Genomic DNA, 16,679 nt, shown 5'->3' with positions numbered 1-16,679 from the left:
TACACACCCTAGGCTGCCACTATAGCATGTACAGATTCCTCAGGGGCTCCACCTGCTACTGCAGGGACACCTGGTGCCCCGCAGTCCCAGGGGACAGAGGAGGTTTCCAAGGAGTATGATCCTTACTGCATCAGGAGCAGCAAAAAGGCGGGTTCTGCAGAAGCAAGTCTGGGTCAAGCTAACAGAAAGGTGGCAAAAGAAAAAAAATTCTCCTGGAAATGGCTCTGGAAATGGCCTGAGAGACCACATTCTGCTCATAAGGGGTTTATGCCTCACACGCAAGAGGCACAGGATCATTCCCTTGGTTGTCAAGGCAGCCAATTTGAGCACAGCTTGTGACTGACATACATGCACATCACACCAGTCCTTCCCTGGGGCTGGACACACCAGATGGAAGCACACAACACCGTAAGAGTTTCATTTAATACTGCCCCTGCAAGGGGCTTCACTGTAACAGTAACAAGAAGGCATCTTTGCCATGAGCTGCCCAAGGCCTAGACTCCAGGCAGCAACAGTGCCTCCGGGAAACAACAGCCAGAGGATGACAAAGAAGAGTCCGAGCAGCTCTGGAGTAGGCCAAGTCCAAAGATGCAGAGTTGCTCCAGACGAGCCCTGGTGGGTGCTGGAGGCTTTGGCCAGCCCCAGTGGCAGTGCTGGAGGCAGCAGACTCAGGAGCGGCTCCGGTCCTCATGGCTGCCTACAATCATTTTGCTGTAGAGTTTCTGTTGCTCCTCCTTGAACGCGTCTTTCACCTTCTCTCTTTTCAGTCCTCCATCCCTGGGGAGAAAGTCATGTCAAAGAGGCAGGCACCATCTTTGGCTGGGACTGTTCAGGACAAGTGAGAATTCCAGTGAGTGCTGGCAGCTGCCCCTGTACCACATGCTGCCAGGGCACACTGTAGGCCACCTGTCCCCCAAAGGACATCACTTTCTTGCCTGCTTCTGGTGGAGCTGCCCCCATGGCCCTGCACTGTGCTCTAAATAGCAGCTCTGCCAGAAACATGAGCTACCCTAGTACCACTAGAGGAGACTGCCTGCCTGCCTTTCGGGCTCTGAGTCCTCAGTGCCCGGGAAAGCAAGTTCTCAAGCTGAACACACTTTGCTGAGTAGAAACAAGTCAAACCCAGGGCATCACAATGTAAGCTACAATTACAGAATGAAGCCCTGATGCCCAGCATACAGAAGAAGCAAAGACTTTGGCCCCTTCTACAGAAGAACATTCCTCCCGAGGCCTGCTCTACCCTAAGCAAGAAACAAATGGAGCTCTACAGCCCATGAGCACATACCAGGACCCAGAACAAGGAATTCTGGCACCAGGAAGAGAAAAGCCTGCTTGGACTCACCACAGCAGATCCACAAGGCCCCCCTGCCTGGCAATGGCTGACTTCACTCGATTGGCAAATTGCACTGCATCCTCTTCAGGCTGTGGTAAAATAAGACTGTTCAGCAGGAACAAAGGGCCAAATAGGAAAGCAATCAGATAGGCTGGGTTCACCTTACCTGCCTGGTCATTGGGGGCAAGTACCAGACACTGCAGACGATGGCCCAGCTGGTCATCATCCTGAGGAGGTAGGTGACCATGCCATACTTGCTGCTGTTCCAAAAGGCATCTCCAAACTGTGGGTCATACTACAAAGGCAGAAGAGCTCGTGGAAGTCAGGCAGTGGCTGCACCCTCTCTGAGGCTCCAGCTTCCACCCCAAACTGAGCTACAGGTCAGCTCTCCTAGAGGACTACATGGAGTGACCTCAGCTTTCCTGTGGCCTCAGACCAGGTTGGACTGGGCTGCCAAGACAGAGATACAGAGGGACAGAAAGACAGACTTTTGCCCTAAGAATGTTGCCTTGTCATACCTTGATGGCTACAGGGTAAACTGTGGCTCCAATTTCAAAGCTCCCCTTTTTGAACATCATCACAGATGTGTTGTTGATGCATGTTCCTGTAAGAGGAAAGCACAGTCTTAACTTTCACCTGCAGGTCAGTTCAGAAGTCTAAGCTACAGGCTTAAGGGCAGGGCCACAGGAACCCAGCAACTCCCCCCTAAATCTCAGTCCAAGCCCTGTTTTCTGTGTGCACAGAATGGGTCACTGGGACATCATGTGTGACTCCTGCATTCTGCGCTCACTCAGCTCTTAAGACACAATGTCCCTTTTGTCTCAGTGGAGGGTCTCAAGCCCTTGGCTGTGTAAGAAGGAAAGGAAAAGAAATGTAGTGCTATCTCAAGGTGTCTTCTCCACCTGGTGCTTCTCTGGCATTGTTGCACTCACCTTCTGGAAAAATAAGAATGGGCAGTTTGCTTTTGTCCTGGACGTGTTCTGTGAGCCTAAACAGAAGAGTGTCAAAAATCAGCAGAAGGGACAGACGCTCCCAGTAGCAATCCACACAGCACACAGTCCTTAACCTGCAGACACCAGGGACTATCAGAGTGCCAACAACAGGGGCACAATCTCCCAGCACTTACGATGCCATGCAGTGTCCTCATCCAAGGGAGGTGAGCAGCCCTCTCCCTCCCTCAGCCTTCAGACCCACCCCTGCAGCCAGCGACTGTCACACCTTCTGGCGACGAGGTGACGATCTTTGACCTCAGAGCGTTCGAACCACACGTGGGGACAAGCTTTCACCATGGCTCTCTGTATCACACCCATGAGCCCTCCATGGATCTGACCCACCTGAACAGGGCAAGAAGACACAAGTTACAGGACCTGGGCGCACATGAAGGTCAAGGCAGCGCCCAGTTTCATAGCCAAACTGAGGTTCATCTTCTTACCCACTACCCTGGAAAGGCTAAGAGCAAAAGTCTCGGGTGCTAACTTGACAGACAGACACAGAAAACCCCAAGTGCTTTCCCTGTGGCAGGAGGTCCAGCTGGGGAAGCACTTTGCTCTTCCAGCAACAGCAAAGTCTAGAGCTCTCGTTGCAAAGCTGTGCCCACAGACCCCTGCTGCTTTGAGTTCCAGGCTGAGCTTGCACAGATACCATGCACGACAGAGTCTGACAGTGCCCTGCCATATCGTGCAGGGAAAAGTAGTTCTGCATGCTCAAAGGACTCCTGCTGCCTACTTCCTGCCCCATAACAAGCTTACTGCTCTCTCCATGCAGGCAGCCAGGCCCGGGCAGGCAGAGCTGGTACCTTACCATTGCATAGTAGCCATCGCTGGCCAGGATGATCACATCAATGGGGGAGGTGTGATTGGCCACACAGATGCCTCCATTTCGGGGTCTGTTTTCTCTAGATGCAAAACAAAGGTAGAGGTGAATAAAGAGGAAGGAAGCATGAGAGCTGCATAATGCCTGGCCTGAAGCACCCCCAGGGCAGGGACAGCTTAGAGCAGACAGGCCCTACCTGTCATGGTAGGTGATGATGGCTGTGAGGGCACGCACGCAGATCCGGTAACACATCAGGTGTACGTGTTTGCTCAGGAAGTCCTTACACCTGCAGCCCAGGACAGAGACCATCACTCCCCAGTCCTACAGTATCTCCTGCAACAATGCCACTCAGCCCAGCTGCCCCAGGCTGTGGAATCCAGCCAAGCCTTCACATCTCTTCTACAGAAAAACAGCATGTCCTGAGCTTTGCCATCAGCTTATGATCACTGATTCTTAACTCATGCGAACAAATTTTGGCCTTTGCTCTTTTCTGTTATTCCTCCTTTCAGAGGACAGGACTGAGCACTCTGCCACCAGCTTAGCGCTCACATCTAGGCCTTTTGTTGGGAATGACAGCTGCCAGGACCTGAGAGACCAGAGCAGCCAGAACCACCGGCTGTGTCTGCAGACAGCAGAACAGAAAGCATTGTAGGAAATGTCAGGATTATCAGGTCTCAGACTGCACGGAGTGCTCCCCATCTGCTCCTCCCTCGAAGATGAACTCACCTTCCATTTGGCAAATATCCCACCACTGTGGTACCAGTCACCAACAAGCTGATGCCAGTAAATGCCAGGGCTATCCTGCAGAGAAAAACCACATGCTAGCAAAGAGAAGCCACATGCTAGCAAAACCAGGCCACCAGCATCTTCCCTGCACCAGCGCCCACCTGAGGGGCAGAAGGAAGCAGTAGCGGATGAGCACACCAAGTCCCCAGAGCACCGTGAGGCGCAGGCTGATGTACTGAAAGTTGTAGTTGGTTCTGCTGAGCAGGTTCCAGGACTCCAGCTCTTCAGCTGAGAACCTCTTGGTCACTTCATCATCCATGATGGTCTCGATGCCTTTGCGGCAGAAATAGAAGATATCTGAGAGCTCAAACTCAGGGGTGTCCAGGGCTTTGCCACTGCCACTCCGGCGGATCTCCTTGATCTCCTCCTCCAGCGACGTTGGCTCCTTTGCAATGATACCTGCAACACACCATAGGCAGCTCTGAGCAAAGTGTGACTTGCCCAAAGAGAGACAAAAGCCAAAGCCCTTCCTCACCCACCCTCCTCAGGGTCCCCTTCCTTTCTCCAGTACACACAGGCAGAAACCAGTCCTCCCCACTAACTAGAAATTAAGCATTCCTGGGGTGCTTCCCTGCCTTTCCTCATGAAACAGCTCTCCAGAACTCCCTCCCACATGGACAAGACTTCCCAGCAGACCTCAGCTGCTTGGAGACATCACATTTACCCCACCTCTCCAAAAGAATTTTGAACACCATGTACCCATGCAGGGCAGGATCTCACCATTGACATAGGGCTTGTACAACGGATGATTCTTCTCCTTGGCACCACGCTCTATTCTCAGTGTCGCCCACTGCAAGAAAGACAGGACAACCAAGATTTGCAAGGCCTATGGCTCCACACTACTGCCCATTTTAGAGCAGACTTTCAGGAAGGACCATAGCTCAGGGGAGAAGATGGGGCTAAAGCAGGAGGCTTCCACACAGAAGTGAGTGAGTGATGAACCCAACTGAACTGAGCTGGAAGCAGAGACTGGCCTGGGAAATAGAGAGTGCCAGAAGGAAGAAGAGTGCTTAGCGGTGAGACAGCACAGCAAAATTTTCTGCAGTTTCCATGACCTCTCAGCTCTGCTACACCTTGCACATGGTTGCCACTGCACAGCTTCTGACTGAGCTGTGCATCCTACTGGGTGTCTGCACCACAGTGTAGGAAGCTGGTCAGGGGACCAGTGCTACTTTTCAACCCTCATTTCTTCCAAATTCAAAGCAAAGTCTTTGTTTTCAGGTTGCTGCGGAAAACATCAGGCTGATGATGGAATGGGATCCTTTCCCCTCTGATTGAGCTAATGGCTGCTGCTGCTTCTCAGCTCAGCAATCTGCCCAAAACAGCAGCAGAAAGCACCCTCAGACAGCTGTTTGCCAAATCCTGTGCCAAGACTACTTGTTCTCTCAGGTACTTTTCAAGGGCACCAGCACAAACTGCAGGCTGTACTTCTGTGCAGTCTCCCTGCCTGCCCTCCAAACAACCTTCACAGACTGCAATTCATACAGGTCTGGAAGGACAAGCTCTGAAGGAGGAGGACTTGTGTAGAACATGCTGATCTGTGAAGAGGGGAAGTTGCTGGGAACTCTGGCATCCTGATCTCAGCCCATAGCAGCAGCAGATCAGGAAGCAGCAATGAGGGAATTTCAATTGTATCTGGAGTGTCCTGCTCACCTTGCAGCTGCCTCTGACAGCAGCTGGAATCCAGGATCGCAGAAGATTGCCTATGTACTGCCATCCCAGAAGTCAGGAGAGGAGCTCTGACCTCACAGGAGCTAAGCAGTCTATGGACAAGGCAGTGCTTGCAAGCCCAGCACATCTCCATCCTGACTGCGGCAGCATCAAACTCAGCCTCCCACCTGAGTCACCAGGCAGGTGCCCTCCCTCCCCACCAACACAGGTGTACTGCTGCCAGCCAGGTCTGGCAGCTCAGGCTGTGTCCCACAAGCTTCCAGACTCTGCCACACTCCCACATGCTGCCCCTCTGGTTCCCAACACTGGCCTCGAACACTGGGAAAGTATTTCGAGTAAATAATTGCCCTCCAAAATATAATTCTGAATAGTCAAACTTAACGAGTAAATCTTCCACTAAATCAATGACCAATTGTGCACGAGTGCTCCTCTATCCCACCACTAAGATTCTTTAATAAAAGCTGAAATAGACTTCCCAGTCTTTTCAGAAAAATAGTTTCAAACACCAGTATAGGTGTTGAGAGAAAATGTTCCTGAATCGAAGGGAAGAAAAAGAACACACTGTCAAAAGTTAAATTTAAAACATTTTTTCTGCCCACTTCAGTTAGTATATTTGTAGTCAGATCTTTGGAGATCTGTGTTAATGAAGCCCCTCACAAAGCCCAGGGTCTTCCCATTGATTTGTCAGGCTTTTGGGAGGACTCAAGTGTTTAAAGAGCTGAACACTGAGCTCCAGGGCTGTCTTTCCAAGCCAGCCAGCAGAGGGATACTCTGGGTACAATCAGCCCTGTTCCAACTGCAGTAGCTATACCATACATCCTTTAGCAGCATGAACTCCATATTTAAGAGCCTAAAACCTCCCTAGCAAACACTTTGCCTTTCACCTGGGCTGCCAGGGTAGGGTGGTATAGGCTTTACCTACTACTCTTAATAGATATAAAACTCTGGTCTGGTCAGGAACTTGCTTCAAGAGGTGTTGGCTCACAGATAGCTCATAAAATTAGTCCACCAAAGGCAGGCAACAGAACAGCATGACAACAAGCTGGAAAATTCCACTTGGCCTCTTGGAGCCAAGAGTCAGCAAGGGCAAGGGCTGCTGGTTGTCCTCCAAGGCAGCAGGTCCAGATACGGCTCAGTACGCGACGCTCCAGGACAGAAGCATGTTGAGAGCTCTGGGTTCTGGCCACAGACCACTCAGGGCTTGCAGCACAAAAGTCCTGCCTTACCTCCTCTGCTCCTCTGCGTCCTGGAGAGCAGCAACCTGCTGGCTGCAGCCTGGTCCCTCCCCATCACACCTGACACCCAGCAGCAGCAACAGCAGCACTCTGCCTTGCCTGGAACATAAGCCCCTGCAAGCTACCCCTCAGATCCTGCCCCACTCCTGCCAAGCCCTGCTGCTAGCTACTGCTTTACCTGAAGACTTACTAGATTAATTCCAGGGAAAAAAAAACAGCCCACAAGCAAAGGTCTTGTAAACTGCGTTTGGCTGAGTTGAGCCAAAGAGGTCAACTGGCAGCAGCATGACATTGACAGCCCAGCCTTCTGCTCCAGTCACCCACAATGCCCTCCTGAGGTGAAAGCCTCTCCTCCTATCATGACCATGCTTGGACCAACCCCTGCAAACACACAGAACATTCTGAAAATATGACTTACCTGAAAAATCTTTAATAAAGTTTTCATGTAAACCTTGCGGATGCCAAAGGAGACTCCAAAAATTGCTGGCACAATAATGAAAACCAGAAGCAGAGTGAAGAGGACAGTTATGGAAATCCCCAAGAGATTAACCACTAAGCTGTCAAAGGGGAGCAGGAGGAACATGGTGAAGAACCCAGGCAAGGCTGGTGCCCTGCAGCCAGACAGCAGGGCTGCTTGCAGCAATGAACCACTCTTCCTGCTACTCAGCAACAGTCTCACACATGCACTGAGTCTGCAGCGTGCTCAGAGACTCCATTCCAAAGTTCACATCCTTTCAGGACTCTGACAGAGGGAACAGGATCACAGAGAGCACTTGAGAAAACAAGCCAAGAGTCTGCCAGGAGCTCAGGTGAGTTCCGACGGTGCAGGCCAAAGAGCTCAGAGCAGATGGTGCACACACACCGGTTTGTCCACGGGCAGGTGCTGGGCACGGCAGCAACACGACTGCAGGAACGGATCCCCTCCCAGGCTGCCACTGAGCAAGTCCTGCTGCGAGGCAGCTTGTGGAGAAGCTGGCAGCAGAATCCCCTTCTGGCTGCTGAGAGCATGCAGAGTCTCTTCAGAGGGACAAGGTGGAGTCCATCCCTGAGCCTGCATTGGAGGAGATCGAGGGAGTTGGCACTCACAGGAGCCTACGGTACGTGGAGCTATTATTGTTCTCCCCAAGAGGGCACGCGCACCAACACGGGTCCTTGCATGACGCCTGGAAAAAGTTTAATTCTAGAGGGCCCTGGCATCCACTCACACTGAAGGGTCATTACAGACACGAATGAAGCTTGTGCTCCTGGAAAGCTTTCAAACGGTGAGTTGGCCTCTTGGCAGATGTGGCACTCACATGCCACCAGCAGCAGTGGAGGAGAGCGACTGAAGTCAGCAGAGATGTCAGTGCAGAGAGCGCGGCAGGAGGCCAGAGACAGTGGGCTCCAGAACCTGGAAGGCAGTACTTGGGCTGAGATCACACATTCAGAGCAGCTCCGGAGACAGCAGGACTGAGACTGATACTCTAGCTTCTGCCTGTCACTGTCACAGACTTGGGAATCACCTCCTGCTGCCATTCATCCTGTATTTTCATACCATGCACACCTCAGAGGGAGCAGACTCATCCAGAACCACACCTATGGCACAGGATGCTGCAATCAGGTCTCAAGTACAGGAAAGGAATGACAGAAAACCCCTCCTTCATGACATAGACCTTATAACGCGTCTCATTTCAGGTGCATCCCAGAGAACTGAGGAAGCCAGGTACCCAGATTCCTGGGTAGGCATCACTTCCTCTGCTCCTGTACATCTCATCCCCAGTGACAAAGGGCAGATTTACAAACAGTTCAGGACAGGAAGTTAGCCTAAGGGGAGAATTACTGCTGATGAGTAGTCAAAGAGGAACTTGCTGGGGTACAGGGACCAGTCAAAGGTCACACAGCCACAGGGCCAACGGTCTCTTGTGACAAGAAATGAGTCTCCTTCACCAGGCTACAGAGTCTCTACCCGAGTACGGGATTTAACAGGTACCCGACAAGCACACAGGGCAAAGGAGAGTCTGTAAAGATCCTCTCGCACCCCTGTAGACTATGTTCCAGCTGTTGGTTAAACGCAGCTGTACCAGTAACGTTAACAATAGCGTTAGTGCTTCAAAGGCATACACACAGACCATGTACTAGGAGAGGCAATTCGTCAGCCACACGTGCGGCTGCCCATTATGCCACAGCTGTCACCCATCGGAACCTGTCACCCTTCGGAACCAGGACTCGTGCCGGTAAACTGGTCAGACCGGCCCCCTGAGCCGGCGGCCGCGTTGCGAGCAGCTCAGCTGTGTCTGTCCTGCGCCGTGTCACCCGCCACAGCACAGCCCACGTGTGCTGCAGCGCTGCCCGCGGGCTCCCGGCGGGCCCGGCTCCGCAGCGGCACCGCCCCGGGGCTGGGGCACAGCCGGGCGGGCCCGGCAGGCGCAAACAGCGCAGCCCGCGCCGCTGTTTCGGGGCTGCAGCGATCCAGTACCGTCCGCCCGGCCGGCACAGCAGCGCAGCGGCCCGCCCGAAGCCGGGGCGGCTGCAGCAAGACCGGGGGCGGCGGCGAGGGTCGACCTCAGCTCTGTTCCCCGGGAGCGCGGCGGATCACGGCAGCGCCGGGGCTCGGCCCTGCCGAAGACCTTCGTCCTCGTTGTGCGCTGGGCGGGAGTGCGCGGGGGCGGCACGGGGGGGCACCGCGGCGCGGCCGCGGCGCGATAGGGAGGCCGCGGTGCCGGGGATAACGGCGTGCGGGTGGGCCGGGCCCGGCCCGGGCGCGCGCGCCGCGCGGGGCGGCGGTGCCGGGCCCGTGCGGGGCGGGAGGGGGTGCGGAGTCCGCTCCGGGCGGTCACTCACCTGCTGCTGCCGCCGCCGCCGCCGCCGGGCCCCGCTCCGCCCCGCCACGTGCCGTGCGCGCCTCCGCACCACGCGCGTGACGTCAGCGCGCCGCCCGCGGGGTCGCGCCCGCAGCGCCGCCCCGCTCTTCCCCCCCCCGTCCCGCCAGAGGGCGCCTGCGCGACAGCGACGTTCCCGCGGCGGCGGCTGAGGGGCCCGGCCCGCCCCCACCCCCGGGCAGGCGGACGAGCAGGCAGGAGTCGCGAAGCGCCGTCACTTTATTAACTCCCCGTTACAGCACCAACGAGCTCGGGCCTCACGCCCCTCCCGGCACAGGAGCCCCGCGGTTTGGCCCCGGCAGCGCCACGATCGTGCTCCCTCCACACAAGGCACTTGGGCAGCATCGGCCCCGGGGGTGGCTCAGACATGGCCGCGGGTCCAAGCCCACAGCCCTTCCTTTGTCACTCCCCTTCTCTCCCGTTACCGTTACCCTGAGAACCTACAGGCAGGAGTTACTTCAAGCGGCAGCTTCCAGCCTCTGTAGCAGCAGCAAGTGAAGAAGCTTCTGCAGAAACTGGCAGCTGCTCACAGAGCAGCAGACCACGAAGGAGCTAACGAAACCAGCAGCAGCATCTTCTGCAGCAGACCCCTCCCGTGTACCAGTCAGGACAGGGAGGGCACCTACATCTCTCCCCCCACTGCCTTCCTACCAATAAGGAGCTTGGGTCTCTGAATGCCGCCAAGTCTGCAGGTGAGAAAGGACTAGAGCAGCAGCCCCAGAGGTGCCAAGATGCTCCCAAGCCCTGCTGGCACTCTTCACAGCATAAGAGGCAGGGCGGATCATGCCCACATGGCAGATCCTGTAGTTCTTCCCATGGTTGTTGTCCCAGTGGGTCTTTTGTCCACACTGGAAGGAGATGCAGAACTCTGTGCCCCTATGGGAAATGGATGGCTTGGGCAGGGTAAGCTCAAAAGAGAAGACGTCTGTGTCAGCTGAGCCGTAGGTGCTGTGCATATACTGGCAAGAGATGTCCCGGAAGCTCTTCCAGCCATCAAAGGTGATGCGCACCGCCACTTTCTTCTCGTACTCGATGTTTCTAACCCTCACTGTCCCTGACAGAGCACGGTCCTGGATCAGACAGCTCTCCAGGCAGACAAAGTTGCTGTGCAGGCTGTTGCGGAAAGCCACATAGTTTGCAGACGGCTGTGGGAAGTCCAGCACATACCTGCACGCTTCTGGGCGTAAGTCCCACAGCCTAGGTTGGAAACAGGCAAGGTCTGACAGAGCATGCTGCAAATCACAGAGGTCCTCCTCAATCTTTGAGAAGAAGCGCACAGCCGTCAGTGAGAGCCCCTTCATATCAGCAAACACGACCCGCTTCTTCTTCTGGCCCTTGCAGATCTTGGTACTATCTCGCCGCTCTGGCTCAGGTTCTGCGCTCAGCTTCTGGTTGAGACAGGATCGGAGGGGTTTGCGGCCTCGGTTGCCCCGCAGCTCCTCGTAGGAGTTCAGCAGCTTGCGGATGGGAGGCGAGCGGCTGAGGCAGAGCCGCACGGCCAGGTCCACGGGCACGGCTGGGGGGGCGACAGACCGCCCGCTGCACACCTGGAAAAGCCTAGAGGCGAAGAGGGAGTCAGGCGGCGCGGCCCCAGCCGCCGGCCCCGGAGATCCCGCCCGCCCCACCCGCGGCCGGCCCCGCTCACTCGCCGCAGCTCATCGCGTCCGTCCCGTCCCGTCCCGTCCCGCCCGCTGCGCTCCGCTCCGCTCCCGCCGCAATGGAGCCGTGGGAGCGCCCGCAGCCGGGACACCCCGCGCCAGCCAATCAGCAACGAGGCCGCGCTCCCGGCGGCCAATGGGGCCCGGGCCCGCCCCCGCGGCACCGCGCCCCCGAGACCCGCCGGGGCCGGGGCCGGGGCCGGGGCCGGGGCCGGGGCCGGGGCCGGGGCCGGGGCCGGGGCCGGGGCCGGGGCCGGGGCCGGGGCCGGGGCCGGGGCCGGGGCCGGGGCCGGGGCCGGGGCCGGGGCCGGTGAGAGCGCACAGCGCAGGCAGCGGCTTACAGGGCGAACAACACAGAAATGGTCCCGGTGCCACAAAAACACGAGTGCTTTTGGAGGACCAGTATCTGTGCAACTACCAACACCGGGAGGTCGCTCTGGGAGAAAGAGCGTGTTCCTCTTACCTAATCTTCATTGGGGATGTTTCAACTGGTTTTATACACTCCTTTTCAGATGCTTGTCCAACGACAGCTAGTTGCAGGGTGTCTCAGCAGAGAAAACCCCAGACCCTCAGCTCATCCTCTAACAACTCAGAAGCTTCTTACCTTAGATGTGTGCACTGACAAAAATTTGCTCACACCCAAGCACGCAAGAGACACTGTGGTGTCCCTGACATCTATATTCAAAATCACCCTCAGTGTTCAGCTCACATGTGACTCCGTGACAGTAAAGACTGTCACCTAAATCAGATCACCCCTGCCTTGTAGTCCTTGCTAATCTCCCCAGAGCTGTCTAGCCATTTATGTTAAGCAGCCCTGATTGTTCCTGCTGACAGCACAGATTTTCATCAGCTCATGACACAGCTGACTGACCTACCAATATTTCTATATGGCTCTCTACCACCACCAGGTCTGAATGTCTGCAGTACAATACAAGACACCTCTCACAGGATAGCATAAGTGAGCTTGAACCCAGTGCCCAGCTGGCAAAAACATTATGCAAAAACATCCTTTCAACAAATCTTGGGCTGACAGAACAAAGCCCCCACTTCAGCGACTTGGGGCAGCCAGCACAAACATGAATCTTCCTAGCAATGAAACCAGTTGTCCCTTTGTCTGCCCCCCAGGAGAGCAGTTCTGGCCCTGGCACAGAAACTGCAGCATTTCACCATCAGTGCTGTACCCTCCCTGTGACCTCTTCCACCATCCACCTACTTTGCGTTCAGAGTTAATCACTAAGTAAACCCAAGCTATTTCCACCCGGGGGAGAGCAGAGAACAAGGAATGTATTTGACCCCAAGTTTAACAGCAGAGCCCATGAATACTGGAAAAGCTGCTTCTACTCTACACGTTCTCTCCCAGCAGCACAGGTGCATGCACTGCTGTGTCTTCTCCTCCACCTAAAAGTACAAGCCAAAACCTTAATTTTCTCCATAAGGTTGTAGACACTTCTCCTTCCCCCAGCAGACAGAACAGAGGTGCAGTGTTAGCATTTCCCCAGATGTCCTGGCATTTAGTCATGAAAAGACACAAAGGCAGGTAGCATTTTCAGGTGTGCCACAACTGACTCTCACTTGGAGCCTGGCTAATCTCAGCCTATTTGACATCTCCACTCTCCTGGACACAGCTATGTGCCAGCTGCAAGCTCCAGAGACAAGCTGCAGCAAAGGCACTCTGGAAACCATCAGGTCAGTTAAAGTTCAGCCACTAGAAGAGGACAGATGCCCCTCACGCTCATACTGCTGCAGTTATGTGACACACAGCTGCGTGGCAAGTACAAGCTGTTTGGACAAGCATTCAGTGAAACTGAACAGGGCCAAGGAGAAAGCCTGCAGACGTGCCACCTACACACTCCTCAGGCACATCCTGTGGAGCACGCTTTCACAGCAGCAGATTAACAAGGATTTTGTCTGGAAGCTTCAGTCACCTCTGTGAAGTTGTCTGGCAGTAAATACGGGCAGGGCACAATTCACAAGCCCTTCCTGGGGAGCTGTCCAGAGGAACACACTACTGATTCCTAAGGATTAAACCCAGCCCCCTCTAATGTCTATACTTGAATCTTCTTTACCTAAACGGATTAATTAGGAAGGCTATAAACCACACATGCAAAGCTGCTCACACTACAAGATGCCCTGTGTCACCCCCAGCCTTGCAGAGGAAGATGCTCCCCAGACACCCCTTAAGCAGACCATGCAGGGAAGAGAGACCCTGCCCTGATGAACACAAACCCTTGTCTACCCACACACTTGACAGGTTCTGAGCTAACACAGAACACCCTGGCTTCTCCTCCAGCTACAAGAGCTCTGCCTGGGGCAGCAGGGCCAGAGGAGCTTTTGCTTTGCATGACCAGCAAAAATGAACTGTATGTCCCACTTCCCTTAGCAGTGCTATCCATAGAAGGGAGTCTGACAGTGTCTACTCTCACAAATGTAACCTGAAGCTGTACCAGAATCCCTCATACTCTGCAGTGAGGGTATTCAGATGACACACAACAGAAATTACTTTCTCCTGAGCTCATGACCAGAGTTTTTCTATTTTAGTGATGCTATCTGCCACTGCTCTTAAACAAGGCATTCCAGAAGCTACACACTAAAGCTTTCCAAACACTGCCCTGTGACACAGCCTTCCTCACCCAGGAGTGCCAGAGTAAGGACTATATGGCTGTATGCTGGGCATGTCACAAGCAATCAGGAGATTGATGAGCTGTGGGGGTAATGAACACCTCTGGGGTACAACACTGTGGTACTCACCTCCAGCGCCACTGTGCTCTGCCTGCCATTTCAGTGGAGACCTGGTCCTGGGAAAGGACCCAGCCCCAGAGGGGACCTGGCCCAGGCAGCCCCATGGGGAGCTCCTGCCAGCCCCACTGTGGTGGGGTGGGCAGGGCAGATGGTGCAGTCACTGGTCCTCCCACCACACGCTTACCTCTCCCCTCAGATGAGCTGCACGGCTCCTGAAGCCACCAGAGGGGCCACGGTTCTGTAGCGGATCAGGTGCTGCGAGCCCTCCTCCAGATTGATGGCATATTCCCTGCAGAGAGAGAAGGACAGGAGCTGCAGCCCATGCCCTCAGTGACACTGACTGTACCTGTGCCACAAGCAGAAATGCCCACTTACCTGTGCTCATCTGTCTCTGGCTCCACTAGGATGTTCTCCTGCCGCTCCAGCACCCTCAGAAACACAAAGGAGTCCAGGTTGGGCTTTGGAACTGCAGACAACAGATTGAGAGCACAACCTGAGCCCCCACTCACGTTCTTCTGCAGAACACCGAGGGGTCTCAGGGGTAGCACACTTACAGCCAGCAAAGGGAACACCAGACACTTCTAACCAGGTGTACGTGCTCAGTGTCATGTCAGTGTAAGACAGGACTTGATAGCATGATCCCCCATCAGCAGCGTGAAACCATGTTACAACATTATCATCTTATCACCTTTGCTTCAACTTCTTATCACCTTTGCTTCAACTGAGCAGCAAATGGAGGACTAGCCCTTACATTTGGGGCTCCCTGGAGCTTTCCCCACACTTCCCCCTGCTTCCACAATTTTCAGATTACCCGGAAGTCTGCATGGACTCACCTGATTTTAGGAGAGACACTTTCTGCAGGTTAGGTGGCATGTGTTTTAGAGCCACATTTTTCAGGTAAGCTTCTGTGTTTGCCATATACCTGAAACAAACCATTGAAGTACTGACTTGGTTAATCAAATACAAATCTGCAGTGACAGTATTGACTCAAAGCAAGAGTGACAGCTCCTCATCTCAGGGGCATGGCCAAAGACAGGCCCTCGGCCCGCCCTGGTAACAGACTCAAAATCATTACAGATATTTTGTTTCAGTTCCTTTCCTGCCCATAAGGAAATCTCCTGGTAAGACACACTGATTCTTGCTTTAAACCAGTCTGTGGCTCACAGTCTCAAGAACTTCAGCAAAACACACAGGTAAATTTCTAAAATCTATAAAAGGAAAGATACATTGAAAACCTACTCACTCTTTAGCAAAAGCAAACTCCTCTGGTGATAAAATGGAGGGCTCCCCTTCAGCTCGAGACTTCTCCTTCTCCAGGATGTGGGGAAAAAACTTCTCTATCTAATATTGGAACACAATCCAAAAGAATTATACAGATCTCTCCCACAAGTTCAGTGCTCAAACCTTCACTCTTCACTAGATTCCCTACAAACTGTAGGAGCAGCCACAGGCCTGCCCAAATCCCTTCTCCTGAACTAACTGTGACATCACACAGGAACACCAAGCTATACAACCATGCATGCACACAGCACGACTCTGGCAGAATGGGACAGCATTCAGCTGTGCCACACCAGGCTTAGATGAAGCAAACAGCACTCACAATGTTGTGATCAACACTGCTGTCATCGTCCTTCATTACGATATGAAAGTGTGTCCAAGAAATTAATCTGAGTTACATTTCAGAGAACAGAGAGAAAATATGCTTTAATTAAATGCTGTGCTGAGGCAGGAAGCTCTGTGTAGGTAAAAAATCCCTCCTGAAATTACCCTTTTTCACCCTCTGGGCTGCACAGCAAGCATTACCTTCACCAGTCGACACCGCAAGTAGCTGCTGAGCACAAAACGAATCCTTTCGACCTCCATGTGGTGAACACTGACCTTCAGGTCTCCCCTCTTTGCCCGTTTCAGGTTTGCTTCCTGCAAGAAAAAGCAACGAGAAATTAAACGGCTGAAATATCATACAACAAGAAAGAGAAGAAGACAAGTTTTGTATATAGGACCCACAAAATCAGACTAAAAAAATCAGACAGCTGCTTTTGACAACCTAAAGCACACTGCTTCCTTGTACTTCAGCCCCTCTCCAAGGCAAGCTCAAAGAAAGTCGGAGAAGCTTTGTCTCAGAGACAAGGAAGCAGACAGCCCCGTCCCTCTCAAAGAGATTCAGGCATGTATCTGCCAAACCAGGCACCCAAACCAGGCCTCCATCACCACCCGATCCAAGAACCTACCATATGGTCCAGCTGCTCTACAACACACTCGACGACTTCAGGTTTACTCTCCAGCAGTTCTGGAGCAAATTTCTCATTCAGCCAGGCCTGAAAGAAGGCACGCTGTCAGTGAAATCGAGGAAGACCTCAGCTACACAGCCTCACCAGCGAGAGGGAGAAAACACAGCCACGGCCGCGCCGCTCGCGGCTGCTCCAGTGCGCCCAGCAACCCCCGCTTCCCCCGGCCCGAGCCCGTGGCTCCAACCCGCGGCACCTGCTCCAGGCTGTGGATCAGCTGTGCTGGGGTAAGCACCAGCTCCTCGCTGTCGCCGTCCGAGTTACCTGCGGCCGCCATCGCTCCCGCCACCCTCCCCGTCCCG

The 16,679-nt window shown here is 54.2% G+C and overlaps 3 protein-coding genes and 1 long non-coding RNA gene across 5 annotated transcripts; 1 reads left to right on the top strand and 3 right to left on the bottom strand.

Annotated features, from left to right (window-relative positions):
- Nucleotides 1-405: 405 nt before the first annotated feature.
- On the bottom strand, nt 406-9,041 carry GPAT4 (glycerol-3-phosphate acyltransferase 4). Its single transcript, XM_062510576.1, has 13 exons — nt 8,946-9,041; nt 7,256-8,412; nt 4,652-4,721; nt 4,033-4,330; nt 3,872-3,946; nt 3,342-3,431; nt 3,134-3,227; nt 2,552-2,667; nt 2,266-2,321; nt 1,852-1,937; nt 1,500-1,628; nt 1,343-1,422; nt 406-777 (listed from the first exon to the last, which is right to left on the bottom strand). Exons 2-13 carry the CDS (start codon nt 7,418-7,420, stop codon nt 669-671), a joined length of 1,368 nt encoding a protein of 455 aa, XP_062366560.1. The 5' UTR covers nt 7,421-8,412; nt 8,946-9,041; the 3' UTR covers nt 406-668.
- LOC134054681 (uncharacterized) lies at nt 1,446-6,044 on the top strand. The gene is made up of 3 exons (XR_009934053.1): nt 1,446-1,568; nt 5,153-5,320; nt 5,419-6,044. It is a non-coding gene; the product is annotated as an uncharacterized LOC134054681 (long non-coding RNA).
- Nucleotides 9,042-9,943: 902 nt separating the features above from the next.
- LOC134054687 (protein phosphatase 1 regulatory subunit 3C-B-like) lies at nt 9,944-11,397 on the bottom strand. The gene is made up of 2 exons (XM_062510584.1): nt 11,341-11,397; nt 9,944-11,252 (listed from the first exon to the last, which is right to left on the bottom strand). The coding sequence occupies exons 1-2, from the start codon at nt 11,352-11,354 to the stop codon at nt 10,343-10,345; spliced, it is 924 nt and encodes a 307-aa protein (XP_062366568.1). The 5' UTR covers nt 11,355-11,397; the 3' UTR covers nt 9,944-10,342.
- Nucleotides 11,187-16,660, bottom strand: GINS4 (GINS complex subunit 4). Of its 2 annotated transcripts, XM_062510585.1 has the most exons (8): nt 16,574-16,654; nt 16,321-16,407; nt 15,896-16,009; nt 15,336-15,433; nt 14,926-15,014; nt 14,468-14,558; nt 14,277-14,381; nt 11,187-11,252 (listed from the first exon to the last, which is right to left on the bottom strand). In XM_062510585.1, exons 1-7 carry the CDS (start codon nt 16,652-16,654, stop codon nt 14,285-14,287), a joined length of 657 nt encoding a protein of 218 aa, XP_062366569.1. In that variant the 3' UTR covers nt 11,187-11,252; nt 14,277-14,284. The 2 variants fall into 2 exon arrangements, with proteins under 2 accessions (XP_062366569.1, XP_062366570.1); XM_062510586.1 differs by lacking the exon at nt 11,187-11,252 and having other exon boundaries at nt 14,146-14,381; nt 16,574-16,660.
- Nucleotides 16,661-16,679: the final 19 nt, after the last annotated feature.

The sequence above is a fragment of the Cinclus cinclus genome, chromosome 29 (genome assembly GCF_963662255.1).
Source record: "Cinclus cinclus chromosome 29, bCinCin1.1, whole genome shotgun sequence".
Taxonomy (NCBI): Eukaryota; Metazoa; Chordata; class Aves; order Passeriformes; family Cinclidae; genus Cinclus; species Cinclus cinclus.
This window is presented reverse-complemented; position numbering and strand designations above follow the sequence as displayed.

Excerpts from the sequence above, each read along its gene's own strand:
- GPAT4 (XM_062510576.1), bottom strand. The coding sequence starts at position 7,420 with ATGTTCCTCCTGCTCCCCTTTGACAGCTTAGTGGTTAATCTCTTGGGG. Across the intron at positions 1,423-1,499 it reads TGCCCCCAATGACCAGGCAG|CCTGAAGAGGATGCAGTGCA; the intron begins GTAAGGTGAACC and ends ATTTTACCACAG. Across the intron at positions 778-1,342 it reads GGCCTTGTGGATCTGCTGTG|GGATGGAGGACTGAAAAGAG; the intron begins GTGAGTCCAAGC and ends CTTTCTCCCCAG.
- GINS4 (XM_062510586.1), bottom strand. The coding sequence starts at position 16,654 with ATGGCGGCCGCAGGTAACTCGGACGGCGACAGCGAGGAGCTGGTGCTT. Across the intron at positions 15,434-15,895 it reads TGCGGTGTCGACTGGTGAAG|ATAGAGAAGTTTTTTCCCCA; the intron begins GTAATGCTTGCT and ends TTCCAATATTAG. Across the intron at positions 14,559-14,925 it reads AGTGTCTCTCCTAAAATCAG|TTCCAAAGCCCAACCTGGAC; the intron begins GTGAGTCCATGC and ends TGTTGTCTGCAG.